The sequence below is a fragment of the Lineus longissimus genome, chromosome 9 (genome assembly GCF_910592395.1).
Source record: "Lineus longissimus chromosome 9, tnLinLong1.2, whole genome shotgun sequence".
In the NCBI taxonomy this organism is placed as follows: domain Eukaryota; kingdom Metazoa; phylum Nemertea; class Pilidiophora; order Heteronemertea; family Lineidae; genus Lineus; species Lineus longissimus.
Genome location: NC_088316.1, coordinates 571,040 through 585,790, shown reverse-complemented (window position 1 = coordinate 585,790; position 14,751 = coordinate 571,040). Strand labels below are relative to the sequence as shown.

The 14,751-nt window shown below is 41.4% G+C and overlaps 1 protein-coding gene across 1 annotated transcript in view; it reads right to left on the bottom strand.

Moving 5' to 3' along the window:
* Positions 1-14,751, bottom strand: part of LOC135493473 (putative carbonic anhydrase-like protein 2) — a 96,069-nt gene extending 81,318 nt beyond the window's left edge. The window contains exon 1 of the mRNA XM_064780836.1: positions 14,528-14,751. Within this exon, the coding sequence (XP_064636906.1) occupies positions 14,528-14,588 (61 nt within the window). The 5' untranslated portion in view covers positions 14,589-14,751. The remainder of the gene's footprint in view (positions 1-14,527) is intronic.

The following is a 14,751-nucleotide window of genomic DNA, read 5'->3' as shown; positions in this document are numbered from 1 at the left end:
TTTGGGTATAAACAACATGAAACCCTCTTTGTAACATGGTAGCAGAGCGTAGTTTTTGAACTAGAACGCGTCGCTTTTTCTTCCTTTAAATGCCACAAATTGGGTTAAAGTTAATTTGCGTTCGTAATTACGGCGAAGTTATTGACATAGATAATGAATTGATCCATCATAAGTCTTTAAAAATGTCCTAATGATATACATTTATAGCACAGGGTCACCTCTGGGCTTTCGTACGTCCACACTCTACGGCTCCTACCTCCAAACTGAAAGATGTTTACTGATACCAAACATACTTTAAAATCCTTTCCATAACATACGGCACGGGCCTGGTCATTGACTTCTCAGAAAGGAGTTTACGTTTCGCGCAATGGGAAAAAAGGCTGTTAATACATGTAGCAATCGATGGGCCGTTTGCAACCCGCGGGTCACATTTTCCATTACGACGTCCTTGTTTGGGTGTATAAAAGGGAAATCACGGCCGGAAGTCCAATTATCCTACTTCAGGCGAATATGAAAACATGGCGAAATTATTGGATAACAAGCTCCTTCGTAAATGAGAGTAAAAATCACAGCGGGTTCAGCAGCAGCGGTGGATATTAAAGGTTGAAATATACTACAGAGAAGTTGGCGTTTTAGCTGTACACTGCACTGGTTTAGAATGCGTATAAAGGTTATGTTAGAGTTTGCGTGGTTTGTTTTTAACTCTGGTAATTGGAATTGCATATGACCGTATGTAAGAGAATGCAATCACTTTATGCAGAGAATTCGAGCAAAGTCATGTATTTAGCTCCCCACCCCACCCTCTCCCCGCTCGCTACGGCCTTGACACGGGTGGGCTTCTTTCTTGAGGAGATACAATTATCTACAGACTATTAAGACCCCCTTTAGGAGGGGCTCTTAAGATACACGTGTGTGCGGGAGTATATAATGTAAATGAAGTGAAATAAAGAGAGTAAATATTGTATATCCTACAAACAATTTTTTTTGGTATTTTTCTGAATTAACTCCGTTGAGTTTACCGATTTCTCCGCGATCTTCCGGTGGTGGTTGCTATCCCATTGCTTGAAATTAATTTAAATTAATTTAAATCTTCATGGGAATTCGCTACATCATATGCCTAAGAAATTGGCCAATTATATTAATATTTTTATCAGAGAAATATCCGTCCTAAATAATGACAGAAAAGGGTGGTTTATTTCAATTTTGTGTCGACATGATCGAGGTCACGTGACATAAAAACAAAACAATCGCACACACCCGTCCAAAAAAGGCACTTTAAGAAAAACAAATACGTTTTTCCAGCTTAAAACCACACTGACGACTAAGTTATATTGGTCTACTGCCCAAATCTGAAGTATCAAATTGAATCACAAACTAGAACTAGCTCTATTTAGCTATAGTTGCGTGAAAAATTCGGGTGAGCGACGTACATTCTGTACCCTAGCGGCCAATAATTAAACTACTTTCAGCCGTCTGCTCCGGTCTCGTTAGGGAGTTTTTCCCAAATGTACGCGATGATGACGTGCCCCATTAACAGGACGTAACATCTATTTTAAAATGCGTTTCGAAAGTGAATGCATGAGGACAACCCATTTGTGTCGTATATCACTGGAAACGCCCGATTCCCGTGAATGAGGTCAATCACAATGTATTACATTACCAAAACAAAAATGTGTCGGAAGGAACTATATGGATGGTCCCATCGCACCCCCCCCCCTCCAGCAGTATGACACAGAAGGGCTAGTTGACTGTCCACCGGGGGGGGTTTGGGGGGAGCTTCCCCCCAACGCACTGGTAAAAACCTATGTCGACGGAGGGGGTTTGGGGGGTGTCCCCCCATTGTAACAGCTGTAGTTGTTAGAGCTTGCACTTAACATATGCTCGTAGGGGGGTTCGGGGGAGCTCCCCCGACCTAAAGGGGGGCTCACTAAGTTCTTGACTTTACATATTAGTCAGTGGTTAATCAGCGCCACCCATGGAGCCTAATGGTAGGCTACAGCATGGAGAATGCACAATTCCCGAGAGGCCGTGATGGTCCCGAAGACACTGGTTGTGACTCACAGCACCACCACCTCCCCAAAGCAACAAAACCTGTGATAGTGAAGACACAACAGATGTTCAATAAATGTGGGTGAATCTACCGCACTGTACCCGTCAAGGGAGACAGCCAGCCTCATGATAGATGAGTCGGAATGTCAGGTACCATAAAGTGCTGGATTAACCTCGAGCTACTTGTGAGGGAGACTTTCTAGACTGGATGTAATGCTCGATGGCTGCTCAGATGGGGAAATTCTTGATGAAATATTGTTGTACTGATATATACACCGGGTACTAATGCATCTATCCAATTTGCTTCTTCAATTAAATATTGTCATCTACTAATCATATATTGGTCCTTTAGAACTGTGTCATGAAAGAGAGGACTAGGGAGAGTTTTAAGGTGGTTTCCGTCACGTCAAGTGTATTTTCTGTGTAGTTTCCCTCGAATTAAAACTCAGTCATCCAAACAAAAACCCGACGAATTCTTCCAGGGAAGAAAGTGGTCAAAACTGAAAATCATGTTCCATGTTCGACATGGCCTTACAGCAGAAAAACGTGCTATATTTCCGTATGAAGATGTAGAAGTTGACTTTTCAGGATCTTCACTCAAAACCGTTTAAAATTATAGAAAAAAATATTAATTGAGAAGATACTAAGATGGAGAATCATCGTCGATGTTGGAAAACAGGTCGGTACACCGGATTCTAAGCCCGGTGATAGAGTACGAATCAACCTCGTCTAAGTGATTGGAAAACAGTCATTGTTTTATACCAACCAGTACAATGTAGTGGCCTTGTTAGCGAGGTCGGCAATCGTCAGCGGACATGCGATAGCCGCCATCAAGCCCGTTCTATGAATACGATAAATAAGTAATCCGTGTTTGGGAAGTTTTCGTGTCGATTTTAGGTTGATTTCAGTCCCGTGGGTACCGTTGGAGGAAGGCAAGGGAATTATCAAGCAACACCAACATGTGTGTATACTATCATGTACATTTGCACACGTCCTTTGTAGATTCTCTGTTGGGGAATCACGTGACAGATACTTATTTCCGGTGGAGAAGGATCGCCATGTTTTCAGCGCAGGCGCATGGGCATAAGATCGCCCGACAGAAAGTTTTGATGCCTGTCTAACTCTTTTTGACCCTTTTGACCAATAATTTTGCAGATTTCCACCTGGATGTGGTAAAGAGGGCGACTCGTCTTTAGCATAGGTTTCCTCCAGATGTCCTGGTTTCCGCCTCGTCGAAATATACTGATTATATGAACGGAGCAAAGAAATTTGAACTGACGTGCTATCTGTATAAAATTGTGTCACCTGGTTTTTTAACTTGACCAAGTTTTTTTAACTTTTTCAACTTGATAAATAACGTGACCTGGGTGAACATTTTTATGAGGTTTGGCATGAGTGGAATATCCTTGTACAATTGCATATACGAATCAAACCAACAAAGAAGAGGGCACATTTCCCGATTCTGGTGACAAGAACTTTGCAAATATCAGAAAACAAATATCTTGAGTAGCAAGCTGATATAATAACACCTCTTAAACCCCCGTTATCGGCCTCGATACAAAACCTCTTAGCGCTCTCTTCCACATAATCCAGCCCCGTGAGATTATCAATAAGCGATGCTTCAACGTCGCGCTCCCAGTGGATCACACTACCAAGTGCTAATTTACACCGAAGCAATTTCAGCGCCAACCAAAGCTCATATTAGCTAGTTGAGATTCATTTCCGTTAGATCACGTAGGGGACGACCCGATTTCAGTACAATAGAAGATGATCACATGCCCGCCCTGCATTTATGATACCAGTTGAAGCACGGACTTAAAGCTGACATGCATGTATAAAAACCCAAACAGCCACGTTAGAAAATTCAAACGCCCGACCATCAAACGACCAACTGCACTTGAAACATGATAGACACCCAGCGACTGGTCTCACTTGACTGCACAAACAACAGGTTCATTGACGAGACAAATCACAGAGACGCTCTCGTGTAAAGAAAAAATGAAAAAGATTCCTCGAGCGGGTTCGAACTCGGAACCCTCGACACTTGATCCATGCCGTCTTATCCAATATGCCATGGAGCCATTGTTGTAAACAAACATATCTTTCAGTTATTTATTTCACGAACAAGCTTGACAGAATGGCGTCTTTTGTGCCATCTGTACCGTTTTCAGTTTCAAAGTGGCCTTTAAAATATGCCCTTTTACAATATTGGCAAAGTGAATTCATAAGATACATCATCAGGAGATGAACATGACACCCTGTGATGATTATAGGAGCACGCAGTTATTTTTCGAGTTTTAAAGACGCGAAACAACTTCCCGCTTTGTAGTATTAAAACCATGCGTGTATTGAGGAACTGTCTGATGAGGTGGCATTCGATTTCGAACTATGGTCTCGCTGTGCTCCACATCCAGTGGTCTGTTGGTAGCGCCACTGCGGCCTGCTGGTCGTCTATCATATCTGAAGGCGCTTGAAACATGGCGGACGGGTCAGATTGAGTCGCGTGAAGACCACCAATTTAATCCCCAGCTCTTCCCCACAGACCCCCTTTAAGCATCCTAGAAAATCACACTCATGCAATGCTTAAAGGGAACTGGAACCGCCAAGCCAGTTCGTATGACCTCGTTTTCATTTCCCGCGTATCGGGTGATCAGAACGAGGCATGAATGAAACATGGCGCCTAGCTGTCAATCATTGAGTGACGTCACTACTATGGAATTTACTACGAAAACTCATGAATGAAAGATCGCATGACTCACGTGATTCTCACATGATTCTCAATAATAACAAATTGAACTGCGCATGCTCGGGCACTGGGGGCGGAGCTACAAATCTGAACTCGAATAGGAAGTTGGAAGTTTGACTTTCTCGGGCGGTGAAAGTCGAAAAGTTGAATAAATCGCTCGGCGGTTCCAGTTCCCTTTAACTCAATTCCAAATTGTAAATTATAGCATCATTTGGTACGTTAGCAATCTCAGCCGCGTGAGATGGATGGGGCTGTCCGGTACTTGATATTGAGGTGTCGATCCCAAAACTTAGATATTTTCAAACCAAAAGTGCGGTTTAACGAGCTTAATGAGTGTTTGTGACTCAACCACACAACATACACATCCAATACCTTAACCAGTCTCTTGAATATGAAGCAACAACTGCGATCGTATAGAAACAACTGTATCCGGTATCGCTTTTTAAAAATGTGGTACTTTGAAATGTGCACGTCAAGGATATCGTAAATTATCGATGACGCTACTGCAGAATGGAAAATGCATGCCTTTCAATCGATATGATTGAAAGAGAAGATACAATTGTTAGCGTCTCTATTAATAATGCCGAATTTTGAATTCCGCCTCCGTATCATCATCGAGGCCGTGGCTGTGTTGACATTCTGTGCAGCACGACATTTTTCATAGCAACGATTTCAAAACAGAATCGGATGAGATTAGGAACCTTTTTGAAATGCAGTCCGCCATCTGGTTTTTTGGTATAAAAATGCCTAAATCATGATATTTTCCGAGATAGGCAATTTTACTTTGTGTGTTAAATTGCCTAACTCACATAACTGAGATAGGCACATCGACATATTGAGCTGGATACAGGGTTCTGATTGGTCAATGACTTAGGCATTTTTATTGTGGGTGCCAAGCTTTTGGAGGGGTGACTTGGGAAAAAAACTCAAAATGGCCGAAAAGTGAGTCAGGCAACTATCGCAGGAGGGTGACGACATTAAGAAGACATAATCGATTGCAATAACTACGACCTAAAGATACCCATGATGACCAATTTATCGAATTCATCAAATTCGTTTAATCTTTGATTCCGGCTGACCAAACACCCTTCCTCACCTCCGCATCGAACATAGAGGCAGGTACCATACGCGGTACTCACCTCGGGTTTTATCAGGTTGGCTGTACTAGCCAATCACAGGGCTTCCACCATTGCATCAACAGAAGTTACAATCATGCACTTTAAGCTTTCTTTCCCAATCATCAATTTTTTAATTTCACAAATACAAATCGAAACTTTTTCTGTCGTGATTTGTTTACAATCTATTTAAATTCAGCGTAAGGCCACGTCGGTCTTCCCGGGATCGGAATAATTGCATCATCGCGTGTTTGCTCCGCGATGAATTAATAATCCTAAAAACACATAGAGCGTATTGACGGAATTCATTTCGTCGACAGCAGCAGTTTGAATTTCAGTAGTATCGCTTACTTATTCAATATTTGTCGTGATGGTACCACTGATTATTGTAGGGAACCAACCAGTTGTAGGAGCGGCACAAGTGTTTTTGAGAAGACAGCAAATTGCACAGAAAATATGAAGCTGTTCTTCAAAATCTACTGTTAACTTCAGACATTTAAGCGAATATAAACAGTCCGTTTGCGAAGAACATGACTGTACTTAGGGGTTTTTCTCTTCAACATAGGATGTGAATGCACAAGCCTTCAACAATACATGTAAAACAATAGGATCTCTCTTGACATGTACACATGATACGACACCTCCCGCTTCCCTCGCTGATAACATAAAAGAGCTTTCGCCAAGGGCAAATGTCAAGACCACATCGTCGAGTACCCAAATTCTTCCGGAGTCTTTGTTCTTGTCGTCAATATATGCGTATGCCCTACGCCTAACGCTCGTCGCGCTAGGCGACGTTTCCTTTTAAAATTTGGCTCCAGTATTATTTCGATCGAACCCTGAAGTCACTGTCAAGAACACATGGGAACAATGGCACTCATATTGCCCTTTTATCTCTCTGTAGAGAGATATCAAAATAACTGCCCTACATATTTTGTCTCCTTTGCCCCGACAGGCGCCGCGCTACGTCTGTACGTCCGTCGTGGTATAGGCGTCATTTCCATTAAACTCTGAGGTCATGTCAAGAAAACGGAACAACAAATGGTGGACAGCAATTGGATCCGACTACATGAGGAAAGTAAACAAGACGAAAATCCGGCGTGGATCCTTTTTCTGAATCGATGTCTAAAAAATAATTTGAAGTACGATTTGTTTTGTCGCCTAACGAGAGCCGTCATTTCTTGTTCAGTTCTTGCACCTGAATACAGAGATCAAAGGCGATCGGCCGTCAAATCAATGTGTTGGCTCCAAGGCCATTGGGAACTTCTGTGGGGAGAAGTGACGCCTGTCGCGACGGGTGGAAAGCGATGTACTGCATGGATCATGACAGGGAGCTTCGCTTTTAAACAACTTGTTTTCAGAGTATTTTTCACTTTGAATAGATTTCAATGGATTCGACTTATGAATGCTGGTGAGTTGTATTGTGAGTGCATTAGTTGTTAGTGTAACTTGAGATGATCAAGATACACTTTCCAATAATGACTGGAAACTTGAATCCAAAATATTCCTTAATAACATCTCAAACATAGGTTATACCCTGAGTAGTGTTTACCGACGTACAAAGGTTCCAATCATGCATAGAAACTTAAGGTTCCTTTCATCTTAATCTCAAAGCTATCATACATGAAGACTTCAAGATGGTGAACGTCAGTCCAAATTAAAATACACAGCAGTTTGTTAATTTGATAAAAACTCATATTTTGATGTTTGATATTGAAATGAGCCACGTCTTGTTCAATTTACACTGACGAGCGGATAACGAAACGACACCATGTCGCATGTGTACATTCATCAACCTTGGAAAAACAGCCCGACGTTATTTTTTTGAAGTGGCAATATTTCTAGAAAGCTGTGTCCTGTAAGCCAACTTGTATTGCTATGAATGATGACCGAGTGGGTTAACTAGCTTTTATGCGCACAACGCAAAAGATTTCCCTCCTATGATAAATCCAGTAAGCTTGTTTAGCGGCTGAAGCCAGCTGCTCAAATATCCTTGCATTCTTTCGCAAACCACATCAGCCGTCGCGTGTCTCAGTAGCTTGGCCGGCCGAAATCCGATCGCTTTGAGAGACGGCAAACGCAGGCTTATCCGCTCAGTTAAAGTGGATGCGACCAGTTGTGTTTTTGCGTGGTCGTCAAAGCTTTCTTCATACATTGATAGAAGGGCAATGAAGAAATCCCATGGGTCACTTTTAAGGTTCTAGTTGTCTCCTGGTTAAGATGAGCAAGGGCCGTCCGACTTTTGAAAAATGAAGTATTTCAACGTATGAGAAGATATTGTTTCGATTTCTTTGAAGACTTGTAAAGGTCTTCTTCAGGGACACTCTTTTGTGGTTAGATCACATGCCACTTTGTCCTTCACAGGTCAAGCTCAGGTTCTGAATGACAGCAGCCAACGTGCCTCTGTCAGACCTAAAGTGACAGCTGTTGTGAAGGTACCCTCGCCAGTGGAAAACACTATAAAAACCGCCGTATGTATCATACAACGTCTCACTTTATGAAATCATGATTCATGTGATACAAGAGTACAGGTTATGGATGGTTCCTCACTGAGAGAACATTGTCTTTCTACACTAAACATTGGACCATGTGCTTATTCTCGAGACTGACTTGAAAACATCACCGACCTATCTTAGATCAGTGAATTTAGAGTCTTTATTCCGTTCCACTATTAACATTACTTGACACCGCTAGAATAGCGATGGTGATCCCGCCATTCACGGCTTCAGCCCAATCTAGACGAGAGAGATACCCTAAGAAAGGATCTCGTTATTTCTGAGGCAATTTGATCAAGCCGTTTGCGCAGTGGGCGATAGGGTCAATGGAAGACTGACTGCCTAAGCTATTGGATTAGCGGCGGAGGCGTTAACTGTAGCAGTCTGTACGGTAAGTGACAAGTGAAAGGCCCTCAGGCTCAGGATGGCATTCCAAGGCTCATGAATTTTCACTTAGGATTACAGAAATCTTTAACCAATCCAAAAGTGGTCATGTTTTTTATGTAATGGTGATACAATGTACACAAATGTTTTAAAGAATATGCACTGGCTTTAAAGATGGCATGTTAGGACAGACCAGAAGGTTCTAGGAGACAGAAACTTAAAAAAGGATGAGCAAGAAATTTGAACAGTGGACAAATCAGCTCCGATGAAGGGTACATAATCGTGTAGCATAGGATGGAATGCCATGGTAACAGCAATGGTTTTAACAATGATGGAGTTCGGTTGCCAAGAAACTATTAGCAGCTTACGGTCAAATGAGACAGCAAGGTAAGGCAATCAGATATCATCTCAAATGTTTTGGTTGCAGTCAAAGTAAGAGGATGTTAAGCACTATAACTGTCATGACACAATTTCTTAAATGATTGGAATTTTCCACCATATCCCTCTTGTCAATGAGTCCACCGTACACAATGACTTGACACTCATGCAACACTGACCACGAGCCTGTTATAAGCTATTCTCGGACGATCATCTCTCTGTAAAAAGATAATCTTCACCTGTTTACGTGGTAATACGAGGCTTACAATTCCCGGACATGGTATTTTGTTCATTTAGGATATCTGGTGATACGGAAAATACAAGATATGGCATTGTGTACCTTTACGAAAACGAGTACACGATATCACATCAGGAATAAAGTGTGTTGTCAACCACTACGACCAAATCTGTTTTGTGTAACATCCGATATCGAAGAACAGAGATGGCATGATATAAGAGCAACGTGAAAAGTGTACTTTTATCGGACGATGGCATTCGAAGCAACTATTTGCGAGGTTCCTATTGTTGTTGTTGATGTTGGTCATCCCCACCGCTACACAACCATTTAACACTTGGTGGAATCGAACTGACAGGATGTCATGTAGCGCATGCCCCTGCCTCGTGCCAGGAATGCATACGACGCCATTCCGGGCTGAGATGGGTGTCCCTATTGACCGGCCAGAACAGGAGAGGTATTAATGTCATTTTGCATCAGGAAGACTTTTCATAACGTGGGATGTCGCCTATAAAAGATGATTAGTGTCTCTTTTATGTTTTCGTACTGGGTTTTGTTATGGGATAGTCCATACATCAATGTGTTACACATTCGTAACAATGTTAGGGAGGTGAAAGGACTTGCTAGGATTGTATTTTCAGGTAAAACATTGCGCCATCAGGGCTCCTGTACAAACTGTTTATGTTAGGACTCGGGCAGGGGGAGGGGAAGGTGTCTTAAGGCAATTATACCAGAACTGGTAGAAATGATACTATATTTTCCTGTAGCCCCTGCTCATTGAATCATATATACACCAATAATTTGTACCTGTGTCCAGTTGTTTAAAAGAAGTAAAGTCACCAATTCGTTGCTAACTTTAACTCGCGGATTTCCTCCAGTTAGGTCCATCGGACGCCACGTTAAAGTTGACACCAAGTAATAGTGCCTTACTTGTTATAAACGATTGGACTGTTTTTACTGACGCAGTTGTGGAACTTATAACTCCTTATTTCGCTGAAGCACTCATTTTATCAAATAACCGCTGTGGACTACGGCGCTAAATACAGACCAGAAGATGATACCAGAAAAAAGCTCTTCAAGATATGACAGTTTTATCCGTCGGCTACAAGCTGTCTGAGGCATCCTGTCTATCACGCCCTGCATTACAGGCAGCTATTCCATGAGCGCTGATGCTGGCTTTGGAGCAGAAGGCTGGAGCCATAATTTCTGATCGAGCTCGATTGAGCCGACAACTTGGGCAGTTGACTATGTACAAGATGTCACGAAACATTATCTTTATAATTTGATCTGTAGATTATTCCCTTATTCTAACAGGAATGTGATATTTGGTGGCCTCAATACATGTTACCTTTCATTTGAGTACTAAATAGAAAGGTAGGGCCTACATGTACAGACAAAGTTCGTTTTCTTTACATCAGTTGCAACCTGTTTACAATGCAAGTGAAAAATGTAACCAATTTGAAATCAACCGGATATTTTATTTCAATTCGTACCCTTACATTATTAATGAATTTGAAGCAATTAGCATGACTGAGTTGATGGTGTACATCGAAACTGACAGTTAATGGGCCACTCAAGAAACACAGAACGTCTCCGTCTCGGCTCAAGTTCTTCTGATCAAATGCAAAACATTTACATTACATGTACAGTACTGTTCAACTCAAAACTTCCTTAACCACCATTTAGCTCTAAAATAAAAAGATATCAACCCCATTATATCCAACCAGCAAAAAACACTTTCGATTGTTTACAGGTTAAACATGCTGCCTATTTTAACGCATAAACGCCTTATTTTGGGTTAAATGCCTCTTAGCGACGTGTGAACGACAGGCAAATAATATGTAAGTTTTCAAAAGCTTTGACAATATTTTTACTAGGCCCTTACAATGTCACTTCAAATCATAACAGTTTGACGCCAATTCTCCTTTAAAGTGCTTATGTGGTCATAAACATGGGAAAACTGAGCACTTGACTTTAGATTAGCGGTGTAACTGTCAGCGATTACATTTGAGAGAGTCTAAAATATCACCCTTTGTAAAAATCACATGCAATTTTGCTTGACTCATACAGCACAAGCGACATCGCAAGGCAAAGGCTGTTGTTGGTTCGGTTCGGCGGCTGTGAAACATGAAATAACAAAGCTGTGATGCGGGCGTTCTCGCATTGGCGCTCGAAGGAAATCTACCCTTCCCTACCCTAATTGGGGTGGCGCCTGGTTATACCTTTCCACATTACTTGATAAAAATATATAAATCATAATAGATATTCAAATATCGGTGAACTACTGCAATCTGACAGTAACACAATTAACTAACACTCATATTTCTAGTAAAAATACTGATGAAATATTGCTGAGTACCAAATGGATGTGAATGTATTATTTGATGTTTTTAGAACCGTGTGGCAGTTGTGAATGAATGGGTTATTTATGTTGACTCTCTGAGTCAAACGCCAGTGGAACTGTCCCCGTGTACCAAAACAAATGTTGGCGAGTTTCGTACCAAAGGATAGGTGTAACATGAAATAACAATAAAAAACGTGTATCAAATATTTATTATGGTCTGGAAAATAATTGTTTGGGACTATGTAACATTTTCTTTATCGAATGACTAATTACAACTGAATAGGTATAGAAATAATCTTTAAATGGTCCAATGATCTGAAGGGGCACGAATAACCTTGCTTCAGCAAGATCAAAAATATGACAATTTTTGGTGATATGCACAATCATGACAGTTTGATTTATGTACAAAAGTTTCCACAGAATCTAAGGGATGTTTTGGCCCAGACAGCGGGATCAGCAACACAGACCTTACCCCAAAGAACGGGAAACACACCAATCGCCATAATGGTTTGAAGACGGCGCTGGATTGGTGCCGAATGCCACTATAGGCACACTTCAAAGGATTGTAGTCCGATGGACAGCACACTGAACTTCCAGCGGTATTGCCTCCGTAGCCTCCGCCCATCATGTATTGACGCGCGTTGTCTGTACGCTGAGCAATGTCAATACATTGAGGGACCGGGTTGAGGGTCAAGATGGATGGACAGCTGACTGGAAAAGAATCGTGGCCGCCAAAAGAGACCTGACAACCAAAACGGTAGAAAAGGAGAGAGTAGCTTAACATCGAAAGACGAGGTGCCTCCGAAGGCACGACTTGCCAGGACTAAAGTAAGTAAGTAAGTAAGTAAGTATGTGCAACGTATGTAAAGAATAGAATAAGCCAGCAGTAACTACTATGAAAAGCCAAGTAAAGATATAGGTACAGAGAAGGAATGCAAAGCAATAATCCAGAATGAAGCGTCGCCAACTCATGGTGAGGGTCGTAAAATAACTGGAGTCTAAACAAAAGAAAAACTCATAGGGAAACAAGCCGTATTATTTTTCCTTTGCGAAGTGTATATAGTACGGTGTTCTATCTGAAATCGGATCATAGCTTTACTAGGCCTATAATCAAATCTCAAGCTTTAGTTCACCTTTGACAGCAAGTATGCCACTTGACGGGCTAAGTCGCACCGCAGGTCAACCGTTCACGGCAGGACTAACGTAAATCCCTCCCCGCAAAACAACAACATTGGACGGTCGGGTATTTCTGAGATATGGCACGGGATGGACAGACATTCCCATTCCTTATTCCCGATCCTAGGCCTCCTTAAATCTGATTCTCCGCTATTATTCAAGTATTCCCGATTCTCGGACAGTGTGGGATGCTGGTACAGAAATCGACAGTCAGTTATCTCTCTAGCATTAGGGAGATTGATTTCAGGGATTTATCGCCGATCCTACGGATGGGAATGTACACAAGATTCCTTCCCTTTTCTAAAGAGTTTATCCGTACGTACATAATAAGGACCCGTGATAACTAGCTGTTCTCAGCCTCCCTATTAGAGTGATGGAACTAATAACAACTAGCAACGAGAGTTTTTGCACCTGGTAGAATAAGATATAAATCAACTTATTTCTCCGGGAATATCCCATTCCTTCCAAGGAAGTTCGATTAAATTACCTCTCTTCACAATCAACACCTAGGTCTTTGATATCAGGTAAAAATACACCGTTACAAGAAACACACTTCCACTTGCAAACATCCATAACTGCCTCGATCAAAATGTCAATTTGGTTCTTTAACAAAAAGTTCTTCGTTTTGTTGCACAGAGATTTATTCAAAAGGTTGCTATGTTTTTTCCTGTTTGGAATCAATATGTTATCTTGAATACCCCAATACCAGACAGTTAACCGATTGAGTGGCATATTGTGAGACTAATAAATTTCTTATGGAAAAACAGATACTATAAAACTCGATAAACAAAATGCAAAATGTCCTTTGCAACGAACAATTCGTCAGTATACAGGATGTCACAAAGAAAAACTGAAATGTTCTGTTGGCAATCGCTTTAAGTCGTCCATCTCAGAGGAACTAAATAGGTTACGAAGAAGCTCCATAAATGCTGGTGTTAACCTTGCTTGTGTTATTCCTTAAGGGTTGGCTATAGGTACCACCATTTTGGCTAGAACTTGAAATCTAAAAGCAATCAAATCACTTTCAAAACAAAGTGAATAGCAATTTCAAGGGCGGGAGTCAGTTTTTGTTTTCCAGAGAACATCCTCCCAGGTTTTAAATGGACATTCACTTCATTTTGAAGGAGTTACAATTGCTTTAGGATTCCAAATGTTGGCCACAATGGTGGTACCTATCGTCAACCCTCACCCTCTACTGTCTTTTTTTTTCAAATCTTGCCGTCCAAAGAAATCAAAAACTACTACGAGCCCAGGGGTCGGTTGATCGAAAGGGCTACTGGGTTACTACCATCAAAGATATTAAGACTGCGGTGTTACATGTCTGATTGTCAAACAAGGCCCGATTGCCCGATTTATCGCCGCTGTCCGACAATTCTAAAGTCTCCAAGGAATTCCGAGCGGACGCACAACGCCGACAGACCCGCATTCCCCACAGCGATTGTTCAAAGAATTTTAAACCAAGTGTTGAAATGGATGGTACTGATAAACTTAAACTATTAAAATGACCATCGGGTACAATAAAACTTCCTTGAAATGACATAGGACAGCACTTTTCTGTTGCTAATTTTAAATGATCAATCATGTTAAATGTTATGTAATTTTACTTACATTGGTTTAGGAATCCCATCAGAAAAACCACAGCAAAACTTCGAATCGCGTGAAGATACATCCTAACTTTGTTTGCCAACAGTATACATCCGTTTATCCAAGTCGAAAAGTGACCAGAAGGCTACGCGATAAGCTTATCAGTAACTGGAAAGCGAATTAGAAATTGCCATGTGCGTGAATCTGTTCATATTCCTTTGAAAGTATTGGTTTCCTTGCATGTGGCA